General features: G+C 46.5%; 1 protein-coding gene across 11 annotated transcripts in view; it reads left to right on the top strand.

Annotated features, from left to right (window-relative positions):
• The window catches only part of TBX15 (T-box transcription factor 15), a 252,746-nt gene that overhangs the window by 102,246 nt on the left and 127,799 nt on the right, over positions 1–22,701 (top strand). For all 11 annotated transcript variants that reach the window (XR_016443167.1, XM_090053633.1, XM_090053642.1 and 8 more), the window contains one exon: positions 7,228–7,292. Coding sequence is in view for 10 of the 11 variants with exons in the window: in XM_090053633.1 (XP_089909759.1) it covers positions 7,228–7,292 (65 nt within the window). In the remaining variant the exon portion in view is untranslated. The remainder of the gene's footprint in view (positions 1–7,227; positions 7,293–22,701) is intronic.

Genomic DNA, 22,701 nt, shown 5'->3' on the forward strand with positions numbered 1-22,701 from the left:
CTTGCAGTAGTATATGACCGTTCGACCTCGTCATCCCTTGGGGCGCTATGGTGAACAAACATTCCCCCAGATACTGGTGGTCACCCCTGATAAACTTATAGGTGGCCACCAGATCACCCCTGAGGCTGTGCTTTTCCAGACTAAAGAGCCCCATGGCTCTCAGCCTGTCATCATAAGGTCTGTTTTCCTGACTTCTGATCATGTGCATGGCTCTTCTCTGGACTCTCTCAAGCTTCTCCACATCCTTTTTGAATTGTGGAGCCCAAAACTGGATGCACTACTCCAGCTGTGGCCTCACCAAGGCCAAGTACAGGGGAGAATGACATCCCGGGATTTGCTTGAGAAGCATCTATGGATGTGTAACCTGGATGGTACTCCAAGAGGTACCCCCTCTCCAATTGACAGGATCAAGCAGGTGCACAAGCGCTGTGAGAGGTGTAGGGACTCTCCTCCCCTATAGAGCAGAGCCAGACTACCAACGGGGACTTAACCATATAGCTTTTAATACTGGGAACATAACGGGCATAAATCAGAGGGTATAGTGTCCCAAGAGGGCAGGATTCAACAAAGGTTAGACACTTACAATCATTGACAAAAAACAGGGCTAACCAGATATAAAACACAAACAGCAGAACAAACAATATGCGTTGGTGAAGTATAAAAGGCACAAAATGCAAAGTGTCAAATGACAAGGAAATATAAGGCCTTAGCACCTGGAGGGGAAGAAAGTGGGGAAAACACAATGGCCCCTTTCCACTGCAAGAAGATTTGTTTTTTGTTATCTCACTCACCCCAAGTCATTTCTGCTAGGATTTAAACCCAGATCTCCCACATGGTGGGCCAGAACACTGCCACACAGCCACCACTAGTAGCCCTATTCTAGCCTGCTAGGGGTATTAACCTTCCCAGAGCCCCAGCCTCATGTCAAGCTACCTGACCTCTGATTGGAGGAGCTGGAAGTAGAGCTGGGAACCCCTCAGGTTGCTGCTCAGATCCTTCCTGGAGCTGGGGAGCCTCTCCTGCTGGCTGCAGCCTCTCCTTGGGGATCCTGGAGCCCAGTGGGGGGGCTGCTCCTGCCAGCTGCATGCCATGCTGCTGAGGGTCCCACTGCTGCCTGCAGGTCCTGCTCATTCAGGCTCTTCCAGGGCACTGCTCCTACCCTGCTGGCTCAGCTCTTACCCGCTCTGTGAAGCCCCTTCCTTGTTGTCCCTCACTGGTCTCTCCTGAGTCAGCCCATGCTGCCCCTTTTATCCCCCTCCAGGTGACCCAAGGGGCCAATTGGAACATGGGGGGGTGAGTCTCTGGGGCCTGATTGGTGCGGAAAGGGAATCCCAAGTCCTCCAGTCATTTGCCCTTTCAAAACCCCTGGGCCAGGTCACTGCCAGCCAGCCCGTCACAGATGCAAGCCAGTATTTTCCTTGCTTTACTAACCGCAGCATCACACTGCAGGCTCAGGTTCATCTTGTGGTCAGTGATGATCCTCAAGTCTCTTTCTTCCGTAGTGCTAGCCAGTGTAGCACTGCCGAGCTTATAAGGGTGCTGCAGGTTATGCCTCCCAAGGTGGAAAACCTTGCATTTTTCAGTGTTAAATACCATCAGGTTGTCATCCGCCCATTTGCTGAGTCTGCCCAGGTCAGTCTGGATCTCCTGCCTGTCTTCTGGCATGGATGCTTTGTCCCAGAGTTTGGTGTCATGGGCAAACTTGGCCAGTCCACTTATGATTCCAATGTCCACATCATTAATGAAGATGTTGAGCAATATGGGTCCAAGGACGGAGCCTTGGGGGATACCACTGGTCACATGGCACCATGACAATTGACTTCCATCAATTACCACCCTCTAGGTCTGACCACAGAGCCAATTTCCCAGCCAGCGGATTGTGGTGGACTCAAGGCCACAGTTGGCCAGTTTCACCAAGAGGTGATCATGGGATACCAGATTGAAGGCTTTTTTTGAAGTCAAGATATATGACATCAATCTCTTCTCCCTTGTCCAGGTGATAGGTCACCTGGTTGTAGAAGGAAATGAGATTGGTCAAGCAAGACCTACCCGCAACAAACCTGTGCTGGCTATCCCTCAGGATGTTGGTGTTGGGCAGTGCATTAAGGATGGCCTCTTTAATAAAAGACCAGGAAGGAAAAGACAGCATTGTAGCTCCCCAACCCCTGCTCCCCAACATACACTCAGCTGTGTTTCTTCAGCTGAGTAAATGATCATTCTGGGAAATGATTATAAATGATTAGGAAGAACTATCCCCTGAAAGATGGGTAAAAGGAAATAATTTTCTAGATACAAAAAGGGAAGAGAAGGGGAAGGCAAGCAGCTGAGAGTATAACCAAAGGAAAGTGTATCATCACATAGATATGACCCCAAAACCCCCATGGAGGAAGGGCTGCATTACATTTTTGCCTTCCATGGCCTATAGACAATGAGAGGTTCTTTTCTTGTAACCATGGGGCTGCACACACTACTGCTTCTGTAGACTGAGCTCACCGCATGCTCCTTGCATTTCTTCCTCTCTTTCACTAGCCCCATGTTGCCACCTTCTATTTTAGGATTTCCTTGCAGCTTCTCCCCATGCCAGAAGCTTGGTGTGCACCCCCCATTTTCCCTTTGTTCATGTCAGGGCCTCTGTATGTCCCTTCCCATCCTCATTCTGTGCTTTTACAAGGGGCTCTGTATATACCCCATTATACCTCCCCTTACACTAGGGGCCCAGTCTCCCTCCCTGTCAGGAATTTGTGTATGCTTCCATCTCCCAGTCCCCTTTTCACCAGGCTCCCCCAACTGCCTGCACTGCTGGAGGGTTCTGTGGGTTCAAAACATTGTTGTTAAGGTGAATGATCTTAGATAGCTGAGGCAAGATGCGAGAGCAAGCTCCCATGCAAGGCACTGACAGCATGGTTGTCCAATGGTACACAAGAAGTTAGTGTCATAAACTGGAATGGCAACAGAAACTAGCTTATCTTAGATAGCTGAGGCAAGATGCGAGAGCAAGCTCCCATGCAAGGCACTGACAGCATGGTTGTCCAATGGTACACAAGAAGTTAGTGTCATAAACTGGAATGGCAACAGAAACTAGCTTGAAAAGGAAAAACTTGATAGTGTCTTCTCTAGAACAGAAAATCTGTTCTGCAATTTGTTTCCACTGACTGAAGGAGAGAGGGTTTAAAATCAAGGCAAGACAAAGGCAAAAATATTACTTTGCTTGGACATTTCCACATGTAAACATCATCAGTATCATAAACTCAATGACAAATTAAATCTTCAAGAAAAATAAAAAACCTTGCAATAAGTGACAACTCCATCTCAATATAATACAAAATATTCTTGTATTAATGATTCTAACACTTTCAAGCAGTAGCACTAAACTTTCTGGGCCACTGAAAGGATACTTTCTCTTTTGTGGAGAGTTTATAATCCCATCATGTTACCTAACCATCTGAAAATTGTACATGTTGGGAAATCAAAGGAAGGGAAAAGAAAGCCTGAAAACAATTACAGAGTAAGTGCTGAGGCATGCAGAGCGCCAGATTTGGGGCATGCTAATCCCCAGCCAGCTTCTCTGTGGGGGCTCTGCAGTGGAACCCTTGCAGTGAGGCATGCAGACAAAGGAGCAGCCAGCCCAGAGCTGCTCCCTTGTCTTGAGGCACACTGCACCCCAGCCAGCCAGGGAGTGGCTGGCTGAGGGTGCAGCATGCCTCAGTGTGGGGACTCTGCAGCACAGAGACATGGAAGCCGACAACCCTGGGCTTTCTGCCTGCTCTCATCTCCACATGTTGCTCCCTGGTTGGCTGGGGCACAGGGGTCTTAGTGCAGGGGCTCTGTAGTGCAGAGACAGGGGAGCAGGCAGCCCTGAGCTGCTTGCTCCTCCATCTCTACATTTGTCCTGGCACGCAGCAGTTTGGTGTGCTTTGCACCACTTCTTTTGGCAGGGTGTTGTTTTTTTACTGGGAAATCCGAGTAGCAAATTTTGCCTGAGCACTGCAAATTAGCTGTGAGGGGCATGGTTTAACATGCAATATATGTGGTTTGTGGTGCTGCAAAGAGGTTTGCAGTGCCACAAAGTACACATACCTGCAGATCTGGATCTGGTGTTCATGACTGCAAATTCTGTAATGGTTTGTGTCACATCTTGCCTACTACGGTCCTCTGAGGGCAGTTACTCTGACCCTTAAGTCCTCCACCTACTGCACGTGGCCCTGTGCCTTTGCAGCACTCTGCTGTTGGGATACAAAGCGTGGCCATTTGCCAGGGACTCTGGGTAGGTTTGTGGTAGGAATTGAGTAATTTAGAAACCCACTCTATGTCATCTCCTTGAGCTTTCTTCAGCCAAGACCTGAACTCAAACCAGAGCTTTCATGCAGAGCCTGACATGTTTAGGAACATTTCCTTCATTTTCTAGCTGAGGTGAGAAGTGCAAGAGCATGTGATTCTTGGGAGAAGAAACAAAGGTGCCAGAAATTACAGCCTGTTCTTGGGAGGTCTGTAGTCTGGCACTGCAGAATTCAAGGCACAGGTCCTACCCTTTGATATATTAATCCAAGGTAGCATAGAGGAGGAATTACACAAGGCTGCTCATGGACCGTGGAACTGTAATTCATCTGGTATGAGGTGCAGCTCCCACAGCTGGCATTGGCTATTGCTGTTTACATTCACTCCCACACTCAAGTTCTCTTACCCTTAGACAACTGCCAAGCACAAACAGGGTCTTTGCAATGAGAATGAGACAAGTAAACTGCTTAGACCAGCTCCAAGCAGACAGGAATAAGAAGCCACTGGGAGGCAGAGCTGAAAAAATAATCTCCTTATGCCTGGGACTGCCATGGGTTTTAGATTGTGGTCTACTGTCACCTGCTCAGGCCTGATGTGACTATCCGAGACTGCAAGATGCAGCTGGAAGCAGAGTTGACAGTGATGAGACACTGACAGCCCTTGTCCCCCTGCTTTATCTGTATCAGGTTAGGGTGCTTTGGGTGTTTTTGACAGGGTTAATACTGTAAATTTAGGAATAGGTTAGACAAGAACTTATATAGGATAGTTTTGATAGGGGTAATCCTGTTTTGGGAAGGGAGTTAGATTAGATGACCTCTGGAAGTCCCTTTCAGACCTATGACTTCATGCCTCTAAGGCAGTAGCTTTCAATCTGTAGTCCCTGGACTCCTTAGAGTCCACACAGACTATTTCTAAGAGTTCTGCAAAAGATGACTATGATCAGTCAAAAAGGATATGAATACACTTACTTACAGTTCAAAGGGGGATGCACCTCCATTCAGAATTTCCAAAGTGTCTGCACCTCCATTTGAAATTTTTTAGGTGCGCACAAATTAAAGGTTGAAAACCACTGCTCTTTTACGACTTTTGTAGTTAGTGTGTGAACAGGCTCCAAGATGGGGTGGGGAAAAATATAAAAAGATGAACACCTGCTGCTGAGACAAGGGATAGGCAAGGGTGGTAGGAGGGGGAGACGCTGGGCTGAGGGCAGATGGAGAGAATTAGAGCAACTAAAGTCATGCCCACATTAGGGGTTTTTGGCATTCCAAAGTCAGTACAGGGTGTGATTATTTTCCCTATGATTGCATTGGCAATCATTTAGCTGTATATCCTTCCTGAGAATGGGGGAAGAGGACAGGTGAGGGGAGGCACTGATGACTCCAAGTCAGTGATTCTCAAACTGTGGGTGGCAACCCCAAATGGAGTCACAACATTAACAGATAGGGTCATGAGGGTAGGGAATGAGGGGCCATACTGAGGAAATAGGGTCATGCTGAGGAAATGGGGCTATAAATGGGGTCATGAGGAGGAATAGTTTAGGAAGCACTGCTTTAAGCACAGAATGCCACTAAGTGGAGTTCAGTAGGGTTGGAGGGGAGGGTTGAAAAACCCTTATTACAAAACAATCTTAAACCCTACCTGATTCTTCATGAATGATCCTTCAGTGGCATTAGAGACCCCATCGTATTGGGGAAAATATCTGTGGAAGCAATAATTCTCAAAAGGAATTTGCAAAACACCTTTCACAGACAAGCCTATGAACTTCACTTCATCAATCTACTTAATACAAAAAATCGTGGTCTAAATATAGACATTGGATTTATGACACACTATAACCTGCCTGACATCTGACTCCCCAGGTAACCTCTCCACTTTTTACCAGTTATGTTCATTCCCTTTTCCCCACCCTTCTCCCTCCTGTCTCATCCTTTGACTACAGCTATATTCCCACCCCCCCGTCCCACACCTACTGACTAACTCGATTTACATTTGAACTGGCTGACTTTCTTACATACGTACTGGCCTGTAGCTGCTTTGCTACTCCATCCAGGAAAAGCAGAGACCAACTGTAGATGCTTCTTTTGCCTGACAAAGGGTATTTTTACCTGAAAGCTTGCAAAGAAGAATTTTTTCAACTATGTGAGTTGGTCTAATAAAAGAGAACAGATTTACCCAAATAACCTTGTCTGTGGAAACTATATTAACCAGCTAGCAAATCTACCAAAGGGTTCTACTGCAGTTCCACATTCAAAAATTCAGATTTCTGTAGGTAGTAGTCCCAGAACAGCTGCAAACCTGACTAGCAGAAGTTAAGTTCATAACTCCCACTTTTCTAGAAGCTGAATTCCAGCTTGGAGGTCACTATTCAGCAGATGTGCTGGATCCCAATAGATATAAAGGACCTGTGATTGCCATCTAGCTCAGTTGTCTCCTTTTTGGCTGTGACATCAGAGAACTGAAGCTGCAACATTTCACTTCTAGAGATGGACCCTCTGGGGTTGTCTGAGGCAGATGGAGGGAAGTTGACCTTGCCAGGACTCCAGCTGACCAGTTTTAGAGATGGGTAGGATAGGGCTTCTACACTGGCCTCTTTCACTAGCATCAAATTTAGGTAAAAAAATGTAGTAGGAAGGGAGATTCTTAACAGGTGCTGACTCAGACCATATTTTTCTGTGTTAAAAGGAAATAAATAGGTCTTTAAAACCAGAAGACTTTGGGTAGTCAAGTTCTGTGTAGATTTATGGCTGTTTTGTCTAGATAATGGGGGGGTGGGGTGGGCTAGGTACTGCTCTCTAAAACCTGTGCCCTGTAGTTGCTGCTGGATTTTTCCTTAACATTGTTTGTGGAGTGAGTTAGTAGGAAATAATGAGGTGTTGGATAAAGAGAAGCAGGAGAGGCACTGCAAATAAAAATCTGAAAATAAATTGTCTGATTCTCAATTTTCCTTTGCAGATTACCAGATTAAAAATTGACCGAAACCCTTTTGCTAAAGGATTCAGAGATTCTGGGAGAAACAGGTAAGAAGAGTTTACCTTATGGATTTGGTGGTTAAAACAATAGAGGCCTTGGTCCCCCAAAAGGGCTACAAGGTGTTACTCAAACAGAAGTTAACCTAATCACCTTCATACTTTAATAGCTCTAAAATAGTATTATTATTTTTAAATAATTGGATTTTTGTAGCAGATAGGAGAGTAAGGCTGGAAGAAATGTCACAAGGTCATCTAGGTCAGCCCTGTGAACAAGTTGGGATCATCCTTGACTAAGGCATCCCAGATAAGTATCTATTGAACTGGCTTCTGAAATTTTTCAGGCATCCTATTCAAATGCTTGACCATCCTCCTAACCACCAACCTAAATTTTGTTTGCTGAAACTTTAGGGCATTGCTCCTAGCTGTATCCCCTACAGCTACAGAGAAAAACCCATCTCCAGCCAGCTTCTCTATAATCACCTTTCAGGTATTTTGAACACTATTATCCAATCCCCCCTCAGTCTTCTTTTCTCCAGACTAATTAACCAGAGCTCTTCCAGCCTTTCCTTATAAGTCATGCTCCATGGGCCGCGAATAATTCTTGTCATTCCCTGCTGGACTCTTTCCAATCTGTCCATATCCTTCTTGAAGTGTGGGTCCCAAAACTGGATACATTACTTCAGGTAAGACCTCACCAGTGCTGAGTAAAGCAAAAGAATCACTGCCCTTGATTTGCAAGTGACACTCCTGCTAATATAGCCCAGGTGTTTTTTGCAACAATAACACGCTGTTGGCTCCTATTGAGTTGTCCACAGTAACCCAGCTCCTTCTCTGGAGTACTGTAGCCTAGCCAGTCATTCCCTACTCTGTATTTGTGCATGAAATTATTTTGTCCCAAGTGCAGGACTTTGCATGATGTCCTTCTGAGTTTCATCTGGTTGATACTGGACCATTTCTCTGGTCTATCCAGGTCATTCTGGATCCTAGCTCTACTCTCCAGAGTGTCTTTCCTTACGTTTCACTCATTGCTCCAACATATTCCTTTCTATTACACTTTTCTATGTCTTGTTAAGTCCCAGGAAAGCGTTTTGCTTGGCTAATACAGATTTTCAGTAGATGGAAATAGCTATAGATTAGTTATCAGAGAAATCAGGAACAGCTGCTTTTCTTTTCTGGGAAAGGTCTTTTATGTATTGGTGGTATCAACTGAAAACGTTGTTCAGGTTAGCCAGATTAAACGGATCTAGTTCTTTCAGTGTCTTCTCAGAAATCAGTTCTGTTCTGTTGCTCTTCAGTGAATTCCCTCCAGTTCATAAATGTTCTTCTGGTACTATGGTGCAGAACTCTATGAAATCTTCTTGGTCAGGCTTTGTGACATTATGCCCCAAACTGCAGCTATACATTTTGCTACTGTATTAGATTTCAAACTCCCATATAATTTTCTGTTCACTGTTTCTTTAATGTCTTTCTGTTTCACTGCTTCCAAGAATAATTCTTTTGTCCATTTTTTTTGTATATAAAACCAAAAAAAATTTTTCCTTGAAGTTTATTTTCCCAAGTAAGTCTTAGTTTGTATTATCTATGAAATCTCTCTAGATTTTTTTGCATTATCTTTCTCTTTTTCTAAGTTTTGCAACACATTTCTACTTAGTATCATCTACAAAGTGCATTGTTCTGTTTTTTCATTCTAAGTTTTTTCTTAATTATTATTTATTACTTTTTATTGTAGTATAATATACATGGGTTATACAAGTAAAGACACTGTAAAAATATACTGCAGTTTTTCAAAAATAGGTGACAAATTTTAGACCTAGATTGACTGACAATTTGGGAAATGTAAATTAAGGCTGAGGTCACAAAGACATGGCAAATGGTGCATAGCATAGGAAAGGAAAATTTGACTTTGTGCTCACTTTTTCTTATAATTGGAGCATGCCAGAAACCAACATTTCTGTTCTAACGAAGAATCCAACATGTTTGGGGCGGGGGGGGGGAAGGTTGAAATGGTAACAAAGAGCCATGTTTTGTTTCAATAATTCTGACTTGTTTCATCTTGATAATTCAGTTTATTTTTGTTTCAAATGTTTAATCAAAAGAAAATAAATATGTATTAAATGTTGATATTACCATTATATCTGAGGAAAAGAAAAGTGAAACAAGTCTGTTCACAGGAAATTCGTAGGTCTATCTCCAGCAGAAGCACATTGCCACTGTGGGTGGCATTCTATTCCCTTCTGGTTATCTAAGTGTCCAGATTTGGTTATTTAAATAGTATTTTCAGCATTTACAAGCATAGAGGAATTATATTCCTGGATGTGTAGCCCTGAATGTGTGAACAATTATGTAGACTTGTAATTTATGTAGAAGATAACAAAGTGAGAGAACCGTTCTATTGAGCATGCACTGAGCCACTGCCTCTGGCTTGTACTCTTTTTTTCTGGCCCACGCATTCCTATAGAACGCTCATGGCTGCCCAGGGGGCTAGCTTCAAAAGCAAGCACTGGAAAAGATTATTGGGTACTACCTGATGTGTAATGAAAGTGCTGTGCTAGGAAGTCAGAGAAACAATCCTCCTTTGACTGAACACAGATCTTAGGTTCTTTGCCTTCCTAGTGGAATGTTCTAGACAGTTAGCTATAAAACTTGGTGCTTTTCTTCCCCCTGTTCCTAAGTCTCAATTTGGTAGACTTAGGTTTTGGCCAACCCCACTTTGAGGTGTCTACAGCTACTACCCATCCACAAGGAGCGTGTGTGTGTGCATATATATATGCAATATCATACATGTATGCAGGACTACCAGGCCTAGGAACAAAATTTCTCTAGGTATATATGTGCCAACAATGTCATATAGATGATCAAAAAAGGCCACATAAGAAACCAGGAAGGAACAGAATGCCACCTTTATTTATCTACAGAAAATAGGCTTGGAAGGGCCCCCTGGGCCATTGAGTCCAGTCCCCTGTATTCATAGACAATTGTTAACTGAGGAATTCCCAAAAGAAGCACTAAACCCTCACTTGCTGATACCAGGAACAGCATCTTAAACAGAAGAACACCCCATAACATGCCATATCTAAAAGTCAGAGAGATGGGGGAATGGCAAAGCCTGACTGATTTAATATATGCTCTGAAGATAACCATGCCTCGCACTACAGAAGAAGGAAAGCCCCCCAACTATCTGTGCCAGTCTGATCTAGGGGGAAAATTCCTTCTGGACCCTAGATTTTGCAATTAGTCCAAAACTGCATTGAAATGAGAAGTTTTTTTCGCCCTAATGTATATTGGAATTGCCATAGTCCTGAAAAACACTAGGCTTTGACAGATCCTCATTTTCAGTTGGTAAACTGTTCCAGCAATTTCTTGACTGGCTTTACTCATAATACAAAGCCAAGGGATGTTCAAAGAAATTGAAAGGTTACCAGTAAAACTCATTGCTGTGAGTTATCTCTGAAGCAGAAAACTTAGTAAGATTGTAGAAAGGCTTAGATGCTTGTGGGTGTTTAGTAAACTTCGGAGAATAACCAAAATTATTTTAACGGATGCAGATAACACTTCTTCTAGTTAAGGCTGCTCAAGGACCTAAGAAGAGGTTTTAGAGTTGGGCTGCTATTGATTCCCTGGTGTTTCTATATGCACTAAACATATTCCAGCTGAGTACTGCAGAGTCTGAACAGAGATGTACAGGTTTTCCTCGCTTTATATGGGTTCTGTATGGGTGAATTCACTCTTATGTGATGACCCTCTTATACCAAAAATTCATTATATGCAAGTTAAATTCACTCGTATGTAATCAGTATGGTAGAAGCCCACAGTCAGCTGCTTTTGTGCAGTGAACTGTGGGAGTGACGTTCACTAACGTATAATCTCCTGTGTGCATCTGTGCTCCTTGCTTGTTGTCTGTGACGTATTTCTGTAGTTGTCATCCCCATTATAGTAATATTCACCACCACCCTGTGTTTGTGTTCTGTCTGCTGTTAGTAAGTACCTTGTAGAAATGGGTCTGGTGGTCAGTACAATTGAGGTCTTGGAATGTATCCATATTTGTTACATTTGTAAAGTGGATTCTCTGTATATGAATTTGAGTTATGTGCCATTTTCCAGGAATATGTGTACAGCATAAAGCAAGGGAAAGCTGTAATGGCTGCTTTCAGCTGTGGCAAGCTATTGTGGTGTTACTTGCCACAACTGGGAGAAAGGAAGTTCTCTCAGGTGATTGCTGGGCTCCCTCTGCCAGCACCCAGGCAATGAAGAGGGAAAAACAGCCTAAACTGAATGCAAGGAGGTAGTTGGATTGAATGGGCCAGAGGACTGGGCAATGAAGGGAGTTGACTGTGAAAAGATACTCACAAGTGTCATCCAGAGGCAGGTGGAGATTCCCTCTGGAGGCAAGCAGTTCACTGATCATGAGTTTCAAGATGGAAAGAGTCCAGCTTCTCTGAGTTCTCATCATGGCTACTGTCCCTCCTCTTGGGCAGTCCTTCACTTACGTAGACATTATGACCTCATTTATCTGATCCAATGAAGCCCAACAACTGTTGCCTGCCAGCCAACCAATTTGAAATGAATCGCTGGTTGCTGGGTAGACTGGCAGGGTCTTTAGCCCACTCCCAGTCAGGCTGGCATTGCTTAGAACAATAGGGAGTTTAAGCCCCCAACCTAGGTATGTGAGGCCAATCATGCAGGCAGAGGGAGCAGGTTTCCCCCCTCACTCAGGAATGTATCCAGCTCAGGCTACAAGTCAGGGTTACCTGAAGAGATGGGGCAGAGGAGTCTGCCCTTTGCAGTGACAGTTGTCAGATAGTAGAGTTTGGGGAAAGTCAGAGATGATATTCTACCACAGGGATTCCCCTGGTCCTTTCAGGCAGAGGGGGATGGCAGGGACTGAAGCACTGCCATAATGGAGGGGACAGAGTGGGCAGATGAGGCCAGTGGTGCTGGCCTCACCCCACCCTCCTTGCGTGCTTCTTGGAGCCAGGGGCTGGCTCCTGCCCACTCTAAGAACAGCTGTCAGGGAGGGGAGGGAGAGTGGAAAGGAGAGGGGAGGTTACTGGTGTTTGTGCCCTGCCACAGCTGCAACTACCACCACCACCGTGGTCACAGGCTCCAGGCTGAAGCAGTTTGGGGGAGGAGGCGGGGAGTGGCCCCAGCCCTGGCCTGAAGGGGAGGTGGGGAGCGAAGCGGTGGGGAGTGGTGGGAAGCAGCCTTGACCCTGGCCTGAGGTGGGAGGAGGGCTGGATGCAGACCTTTGTCCCTGCCCTCCCTAGTTGTTCTTGATGGGCAATTTGCTAGTTCTAATCAGAAAGCTCCAGTGTGCTGCAGCCTCTTGTGTATTCAACATCTCTGCATTTCAAAATGGTGGTATTCAGCTTTAACAGAAGCACTCCCACCATCACTTTGAAACCTAGGATGCTGAATACACAAGACACTACAGGTGTTTAGAACAGCTCTTGGGAACTGATCTAATTTAATCAAAATGCCCTCTCCAAGCGTGTATAGATAGATGCCTATTTAGTGTGGAGAAGAGGAGACTTGAGGGGGGCTTTTAATAGCATCCTTCAACTGCTTGAAGGGTGATTCCAAAGAGCATGGTGCTAGACTGCTGTCAGTGGTGGCAGATGACAGAACAAGGAGCAATGGGCTGAAATTGCAGCAAGGGAAGTTTGGGTTAGATATTAGGAAAACCTTTCTCAGTAGGAGGGTAGTAAAGCATTGGAACAAGTTACCCAGAGAGAGGTGGTGGAATCTCCATCCTTGGAGGTTTTTAAGACCGAGCTAGAGAAAGCCTTGGCTGGGATAATATATTTGGAGATGTCCCTGCTTTGCACAGGAAGTTGGACTAGATTACCTCCTCAGGTCCTTTCCAACCCTACTTTTCTGACTCTATGATTCTAGATGGACTGCTCTTATTTCGTCATGGCTGTGAGCCTATATGAACTTACCTCATCCCTGCTGAGATCAGAGCTTTCCATCCCTGAGACTACCGGCTAACTCTGATACTTCAAACAGGTGTGGGTCTTTCCCTATTTCCTCTTCTTTCCTTAATGAGGGATGCCTGTCTTGTCCCAGTTCTTCGCCTGATTCCTGCCTTCGCTGACATAGCTAGGACTTGATGCAGTTGCAAACCTAAGGTAGGTCAGGCAGACAGCTGACTGGGAAATGATGTAAAGAGGAATTAAAATTTTGAAGGTATTATACAACAAAGAGAGCAGGTTGAGGCTTAAGGTGGGGGGGAAAGGGCTGGCAAAAGTACTTATGAAGACACAAGGCTATGTTACTAGCTCTGCTCTGGTCAAACTTTCACTGAAATCCTCAACTAGTGTTCATGATTCTGGGATTTTTAAAAAACAAAACAAAGGCAGGGATGCACATGCACATGGGCATCCCCTCATGCATGTGCATACAGGTACACAAATATGGGAAAGAAATGTGTTAAGATCCAAACTATATGAAGAAGAAATATCAGAGTAGGCACATATTTACTACAGAATAATTAGATTTTACACTGGGATAAAAGTGAAATGGATACATGATATGCAGACTTACACCAGCATAAATCACTACATTCTAGAGTAAATCTTCCCCTAAAATAATGAGGAGTAACTATGCATCACTGTAAATTACACTGAATCCACTCCCCTAGCTGGCATAATTTCTGGGTAGGAGTTTGGTCAACACAAACTTGCTCTTCCCCCATCTAGTGGGCAGGTGCTGTAATAGTGCCTACCAAGGCACTGGTACGGGAGTGCTGGTTATGTGCCTGCTCATTACTAGGTTCATCTACACAAGAAGCTTAATACACAGTAGACTAATTCTACTGCACGTTAGCATGTCACAGCAAAAGTCATGCTAATGCACAATAGAATTAGTCTACTACACATTAAGCATCATGAAAAGACTGTGCGTCTTTGCTGCTGTGCAGTAGTGCCGGCCACTGCACATTTAGTTAATACCTCATATTAGAGGTACTAAACTTGACATGCGTTAGCAATGGGACATTAATGTATGTGTAGATGCATTCACTATAGAGTAACTTTTTCCATAGAATAAAATCCAGGGTAAATGTTCCATAGTAATTGTCATGTATCCACACCCTGAGTATGGTGAGGAACTGATCCCTTAATAGGGGTGTGTGTCTTTTCCTGATTATATTAGCCAGCTCTTCTAACTCCCCTACTGCAGCTCCAAATTCACCTGCAGATCTATGGTTGTGAGAATTAAAAAAGAACTTTTTTTGTTTGGTCTTCTATACCTTCCACCATTCCCACAACAACTTCTTAGTTATACTATTCAGGAAAAAACCCACTCAAAATACAGATCTCTAAAAGTCTCAAGGCAGTATCAGTGTCATTGGGGACACTAAACTATGCCTGCCAGAATGTTAGTCACAGAGACCAGATAAAGCAGGGGAATAAAAGAAGGGGAAGGTTTTTGGTTTTGGTTTTGTTTTTTTTCTCCTTCCCTATAACTTTGCCTTTCTGCTTGACAATGGGGCCAGTTCTATGAGGTTAAAATTGATGCTTTCACTTATTTCTTATTCTGTTATGGTTGGTTTGGAATTGACTGAAGCATTCACAGGGACTTGCTGGTGACATTTAAGACTGCATAACCAGATCTCCATGTTTATAACCCAACTACCCCATTTTTGGGCAAAACCAAGCTTGGCAGTACAAGGTGAGGCCGATGCCTTGGGGATGTTATATGGGCATGGAACCATCCAAATCCTTCTGAGGATTCTACAGGGAGATGTTTTCCTCATCCCAACCTGAAACTATTACAGCAAAGTTTGATGGTTAATAAGATGGCCTTTGGAAAGTTGTGAAGGACAGAAACATGATGGGCAAATCAGAAAACATGGACCACAAGTTGATCCAAGATGAAATGAGAACAGAGTGAAATGTGGGATCAAGATATCCACAGGTCTGGGATTTTTCCTGCTCATTTTCTCACTTCCTTGCATACCTCTCTCTCAGATAGCAGTCACAGGAAGGAGCTAATGCCTATCTCCTTATACAGCTATGATGAATACGATGCTTATGTTACCATGAAATGTGCTAGGAGGAAAAGGAGCAGGAAGTGTTTTAGGGTACACGGGGTCCAACAGCTGAACTCATTCAGGGTGGTGAGGGTTATTTTTAAATGTGCTAGCATTCCAAGGTAGCATTGGTATATGATTTTGTTGCCTGATCGAAAGGATGGTCCTTTCATTCAGACCAATCGGGGGGTGGGGGGGTGGGGGGGCTGGTCTGGGACTTTGAGAGATCTTCATTTAAGTCCCTTCTTTGCCACAAAGATCCTGCTCCATGAGATCTTGGAGAGGTCATTTAGTTTCTCTGTGCATCAGTTCTCAACCTGTTAGGAATACCAGCCTACTCCAGAGGAGTGTTGTGGATACAAATATATTAAAGACTGCAAGCTTTTGGTTAATATTATAATGGAGGCTGCACAACTATCTGAGAGTGATATGGTTTGTCTGATTTAAAGAGTCAGGAAAGAAGGAACCAGAACTTTTCAAAACAGCCTCTAAATTACCTATGTAGCTCAGGTAGCTGAATGGCAAGCTAGCTGATGTACAGATATTACGGTTGCAGGTTACGTTTTTTGAAGACCTGATGGAGGCCTCTTTGACAAGGAGGCTCTTCATTGCCTTAGGATTATGGAATTTATCCATCCAACAGGAAGCAGATGGGCAATCAACTAGTTATCTTAGGTTCCTGGACACTAATGCATGGAGCCTTGGAAACAAGCAGGAAGAACTGGAAATCCTTGCACAGTCAAGGAAGCATGATGTAATTGGAATAATGGACCTGGTGGGATAGCTCATATGACTGGAGCACTGTCACAGATGGGTACAAACTGTTCAGAAAAGAAAGGCAGGGGAGTTGCACTTTTATATAAAGAGTGTATGATTGCTCAGAGCTTCAGTATTAAACTCCAGAGGAGGTAGGCCTGTTGAAAGTCTCCAGGTTAGGGTCAGAGGGGAGAGCAACAAGCATGATGTCATGGTAGGGGTCTGTGATGGTCCACCGGACCAGGAGGAAGTGTTGGAGGATGCTTTCTTCAAACAGCTAGCAGACGTTTCCTGATCACAAGCCCTGGTTCTCATGGGGGACTTCAATCACTCTGACATTTTGCTGGGAGGGCAATGCAGCAGTGCTCAGGCAATCCAGGAAGTCTTTGGAAAGCATTGGAGACAAGTTCCTGATGCAAGTGTTGGAGTGGCCAGCTAGGGGCTGTGCTCTTCTTGATCTGCTGCTCACAAACAGGGAAGAATTGTTGGGGGATGTACTAGTAGATGGCAACTTGGGCAGCAGTGACCATGAGATAGTAGAGTTCAGGATCCTGAGGAAAGGAAGGATGGAGAGCAGCAGAGTAAGGACCCTGGACTTCAGAAAAGCAGACTGTGATTCACTCGGGGAGTTCATGGGCAGGATCACCTGGGAAGCCAGTCTGAGGGGAGAGGAGTCCAGGAGAGCTGGCTGTACTTTTAAAGAAGCCTTACTGAGAGTGCAGTAATAAACCATCCCAATGCTCAGGAAGACTAGCAAGTATGGCAGAAGACCAGCTTGGCTTAGCAGGGAACCCTTCAGTAAACTAAATCACAAAAAGGAAGCTTATAAGAAGTGGAAACTTGGACAAACAACTAGGGAGGAGAATAGGACTATTGCCCACGCATGCAGGATGAAGTCAAGAAGGCCAAAGTGTCATCAGAGTTGCAGCTGGCAAGGGACATGAAAGATAACAAGGAGCATTTCTACAAGCACGTTAGTAACCAGAAGAAGATAATCTGCAGGTCCAGATGCCCTCCACCCAAGGGTGTTGAGGGAGCTGGCAGGGGTCATTGCAGAGCCCTTGGCCTGGCTGTATGAGTATTCGTGGTCATCTGGCCAGGTGCTGGGGGATTGGAAACTGGCTAATGTGGTCCCAATTTTCAAGAAAGGGAGGTCCCATGTAACTATAGGCCTGTAAGCCTCACCTTGGTGCTTGGGAATATCTTGTAGAGAATTGTCAAGGAGCACATCTGTGGGGGGCCAGCAGGGGAGATCATGCTCAGGTGCAATCAGCATGGGTTCAGGAAAGGCAGGTCCTGCCTGACCAACCTGGTTGCCTTTCATGAACAGGTAACTATGATGGTGTCTTTCTAGACTTTAAGAAGGCCTTTGACACTGTCTCTCACCCCATCCTCATCAATAAATTAAGCGACTGTGGCACTGATGCCTACATAGTTGGATGGGTAAAAAATTGACTGATGGGGTGCACCCAGAGAGCAGTGGTGGATGGATTGTACTCAACCTGGTGTGATGTGAGCAGTGGGGTACCCCAGTGCTCGGTTCTCAGGCCCGCACTGTTTAACATCTTCATCAGCAACTTGGATGTGGGGGGAGGGTGGAAAGCACACTGTCCAAGTTTGCTGATGATACTAAGATGCGGGGCAAAGTGGACACACTTGAAGGGAGAGAGAGGCTGCAAATAGATTTAGATAGACTATAGAAGTGGGCTGATGATGATAGGATGGGGTTCACTGTAGACAAATGCAGGGTGCTGCACCTTGGGAGAAGGAATTCACAGCATACATACAGGCTGGGGAGTTCCCCTCTTGAAAGCACAGAGGCGGAACAGGATCTTGGAATCATCATTGACTCCAAGATGAACATGAGCCGCCAATCCAGACCGCAGCCAGCAAGGCCAGCCATACCTTGTCATGCATCCAAAAATGCATCTCAAGCTGGTCCAGAGAGGTGTTCCTCCCCCTCTGTGGCACTGGTCAGGCTGCAGTTCAAATACTGCATCCAGTACTGGGTGCCGCACTTCAGGAGGGATGTGGCCAGCCTGAAGAGTGTCCAGAGGAGGGCCACCCACTTGGTGAGAGAGCAGAAGGACAGGCCCTATGAGGAGAGACTGAGGGACCTGAACCTGTTCAGCCTCAGCAAGAGAAGGCTGAGGGGGGGACCTGGTGGCTACCTACAAACTCATCAGGGGAGATCATCAGCAAATAGGTAGAGCCCTTTTCTCACCAGCACCACCTGGGGTGACGAGAAACAATGGTACTAAGCTGATGGAGAATAAGTTTAGGTTAGAGATCAGAAGGCAATTTTTTTACAGGCTGGGGAACTCCCTTCTCATCATTGCAGAGGCAGAAAAGGATCTTGGAGTCGTCATTGATGCCAAGATGAATATGGGCTGGCAGTGTGGGGATGGAGTTAGGAAGGCTAACTGTACCTTGTCATGCATCCACAGATGCATCTCAAGCAGATCAAAGGAGGTGATACTCCCCCTCTATGCAGCACTGGTCAGGCCGCAGCTGGAGTACTGCATCCAGTTCTGGGTGCCACACTTCAAGAGGGATGTGGATAACATGGAGAGGGTCCAGAGGAGGGCCACCCACATGATTGGGGGCAGCAGGGCAGGCCCTATGAGGACAGGCTACGGGACCTGAACCTGTTCAGCCTCCAGAAGAGAAGGCTGAGGGGAGATCTAGTGGCCTGTTACAAACTAATCAGAGGGGACCAGCAGGCACTGGGGGAGTCCCTGTTTCCCCAAGCACTACCAGGAGTGACTAGAAATAACGATCACAAGTTGGCAGAGGGTAGATTCAGACTAGACATCAGGAGGCGCTACTTCACTGTCAGGGCGGCTAGGATCTGGAACCAACTTCCATGCAAAGTTGTGCTGGCTCCTACCCTGGGGGTCTTTAAGACAAGGCTTGACAATAGTCTTGCTGGGGTCATTGGACCTCAGTACTTTTTCCTGCCATGGCAGGGGGTCAGACTCGATGATCTGCTCAGGTCCCTTCCAACCCTTCTAACTATGAAACTACAGTTAGGCTCGCCAAAATCTGGAACCAACTTCCCAGAGAAATGGTCCTTGCCCCTACTTTGGGAAAATCCAAGAGGAGGCTGGATGATTACCTGTCTGGGGTCTTGTGAACCTAGCATTCATTCCTGCCTGTGGTAGGGGGTCAGGCTAGATGATCTGTTCAGGTCCCTCCTAACCCTAGCTACTGTGAAACTATGGAAGTGTGGGTCCCTTACTGAATGGGGGAGGGAACCTTGTGACAGAGGATGAAGGAAATGGTGAAGTGCTCAATCTCAGTGCCTTTTTCACCTCAATCTTCACAGGCAAGGTCAGCTCCCAGACTATTCAACTGGGCAGCACAGTTTGGGGAGGAAGTGAGCAGCTAAGAGGTGAAAGAACAAGTTAGAGACTATTAGACAAGCTGGATGTGTACAAGTCCATGGGGCCAAATGGGATGCAACCAGGGGTGCTGAGGGAGTTGGCTGATGTGACTGCAGAGCCACTAGCCATCACGTTTGAAAATTCATGGTGATTAGGAGAGACCCCAGATGATTGCAAAATCTCAAACGTTGTTCCCATATTTAAGAAAGGGGGGAAAAAAGAGAATCCAGGGAACCACAGACCAGTCGGCCACACCTCAGTCCTTGGAAAAATCTTGGAGTGAATCCTGAAGGAATCCATTTCTAAGCATTTGGAGGAGGAGAAGGTGATTAGGAATGGTCTGCATGGATTCACCAGGGGCAACTCATGCCTTGCCAACCTGATGGCCTTCTGTAATAAGATGATTTGCTCTGTGGATTGAGGAGAGCAGTGGGTGTGGTGTATCTTGATATTAGCAAGGCTTTTGATATGGTCTCCCACACCATTCTCCCAGGCAAACTAAAGAAGTATGGGCTGGATGAATGGACCCTAACGTGGAAGGAAAACTGGGAACATTGGGCTCAGAGAGTAGTATCAATGGGTCAATGTCTAGCTGGCAGCTGGTATCAAGTGGATGCCCCAGGGGTTGGCCCTGGGGCTGGTTTTGTTCAATGTCTTAATGCCATCTTCCATGTCATTGATGGAGTGCACCCTCAGCCAGTCTGCAGATGACACCAAACTGGGGGAAGTAGGGGATATGTTGGAGGGTAGGGCTACAATTCAGAGTGACCTAGACAAATTAGAGGATTGGGGCAAAAGAAATCTCAACAACAATGCAAAGTATTGTACTTAGGATGAAACAATCCCATGCACCAGTACAGGCTGGGGGCTGACTAGCTGGGCAGCAGCTCTGCAGAAAAGGACCTGGGGGTTACAGTGGACAATAAACTGAACATGAGCCAGCATTGTGCCCTAGTTGCCAAGAATACTAACAGTATACTGGGCTGTATTGGTAGGCGTGTTGCCACTGGGTCAAGGGAAGTGATTTATTCATCTCTTTTCAGCACTGATGAGCAAGGATCCTGGGTTTCCCTTATTAAAATATCACAAATTCTCTGATTTAAAAACTACACAATTGGTGATTTAAAATTAAAGCCCCCCCACAACCGCACCAGCCCTGTTTGTGCCCTGCACTCCCCTTACAACAGCCCCCTGGCCTGCTCATGCCCCTCACTTCCTGTCTCAACAGCCCCCACAGCCCAGCTGGTGATCCTCACTCCCCTCACCCACAGCCTCTGCCCTCAAGCCTTGCTGGAGTGTGCCCCCAAGCTGCCAGGGCTATGGGGTCAGGGACCCAGGTCTGCAACCCCCTACCCCCACCAGAAGGAACACAGAGATGGCTCCCCCACTGCTGCTGCCTGCTGTGGGCTTGGGCAGAGGTGGGACCCTGCACTCCCAGGGGGTGGGGGGACCCATGCCCTGCAGATCTGTGTGGGGGGTGGGGACAGCCAGGTGCATGCTGTGTGTGGCTTCCCTGAAGGACCGACAGCATGCCACCCTGGGTCCATGCACTGCCAGCCAGGCGGGCACTCCTGCAGGAAGCTGGCTGAGGGCTGAGGAGCGGGGCAGTATTGGGGAAAGCCCCACATGGAGTACCCACCTAGTCAGCAGCGCATGGACCCAGAGTGACATGATATGCCCCCCTGCATGTCCTACTTACCTCACAGGATTCAAAAAGGAAAGTGAGCCTGAGCCAAGCCTTGGCTGACTGAGCTTCAGGCCCCACCCTTTCCCCCTCTCCCTCCGGACAGGATTGGGGTTGCCATGACCTTTTTGCAATTAGCTTTTGCAGGCTGGAACTCTGCCAGCCTGCAGAGCTCTTTGCAAAAGTGGGAAATCTGCAGGTTTCTTTGCTAAAAGGTAAAATCCATTTTTTCTCTGATAAAATAGGGAACTCCATGGTTTTCTTTATTTTTCCATGGTACGTGGAAAACCCAGATCCTTGCTGATGAGGCTGTGTCTGGAGTCCTGTGTTCAGTTTTGGGCCCCCCACTACAGAAAGGATGTGAACAAATTGGAGAGAATCCAGTGGAGGGCAATAAAAATGGTTTGGGGGCTGGGACACATGACTTATGAGGGAACTGGGCTTATTGAACCTGAAAGAGAAAAGACTGAGAGGGGATTTAAAAGCAGCCTTCACGTACCTGAAGGGCGGGGGGGGGTTGAAAAAGCATGGAGCTAGACTGTTCTCAGTGGTGGCCATAGGCGGGGGAAGGCTGGGGGTAATGGGGCTCAGCCTGCCCAAACCTGGGGCAGCGGGTAGGGCCTCAAGGCAGCCTGGCTGCAAGCTCCAGGCAGCTGCAGCAGGGGTAGGGAGGGATGCACATGCAGCCAGGATCACAGCCAGGTGGTGAGATGGTCGGGGCCCAGGCAGCTCATCCAGGGAAGTGGGGGAGAGAGGCGGGGGCTTCTGCTGCTGTGCATGCCCTGGTGGGTATCTGGGGGGCACGTGCCCCTCCATCTGAGTGTGGGGTGGGGGCAGCTGCTGCTGTGCATTTTGTCTCTGCCCCTGCTCCTGTGTACTCCACAGGAGCCCCTCGTGCCCCTGGAGAAGCTGCCCAGGATCCAGTTGTCCCACTGCCTGGCCCAGCGAGGGCCCCACCTGGCCCAGCCCCTACCCTGCTCCCTCCCTCACCACTGGGGTCTTGATTTGCCCCCACACCCATGGCCCTTTCCCCTTCCTCCACAGACTTACCGGGGGGGGGGGGGCACACACACATGTGTGCGTGTACACCAGCCCTCCCAAATAATTTTTTCTTCCTCTGCCTGTGGTGGTGGCAGATGTCAGAACAAGGAGGAGCAAGGGAAGTTTAGGTTAGATATTAGGAAGAATTTTCTCACTAGGAAGGTAGTAAAGTACTGGAGCAGGTTGCCCAGAGAAGTTGTGGGGTGTCCATCCTTGGTTTTTAAGACCCAGCTGGACAAAGCTTTGGCTGGGATGATCTAGGTAGGGATGGTTCTGCTTTGAGGAGGGGGTCAGACTAAATTGTTACCAGATTTGCCTGCTACTTTGGGGTGTGCTCATTTATTAGGGCTAGGGTCTTGGTAATTCTATCAATGTGCTGCTTGTGTTACTTGTGTTTCTATACAGAGCTGTATCTCTTCCTTCTGCAAGACCTCACCCCCAATGGAGCTATCTTGCAGGACTCAGTTCAGTGGGGCTGGGTTCCTCCAGTCCCCAAATCAGTCATACACACAAACGCACACAGATTAACGTGACATGCCTGACCTGGCCAGGTTGATC

Source organism: Crocodylus siamensis, chromosome 1 (genome assembly GCF_052110815.1).
Source record: "Crocodylus siamensis isolate JL-2025a chromosome 1, ASM5211081v1, whole genome shotgun sequence".
NCBI lineage: Eukaryota > Metazoa > Chordata > Crocodylia > Crocodylidae > Crocodylus > Crocodylus siamensis.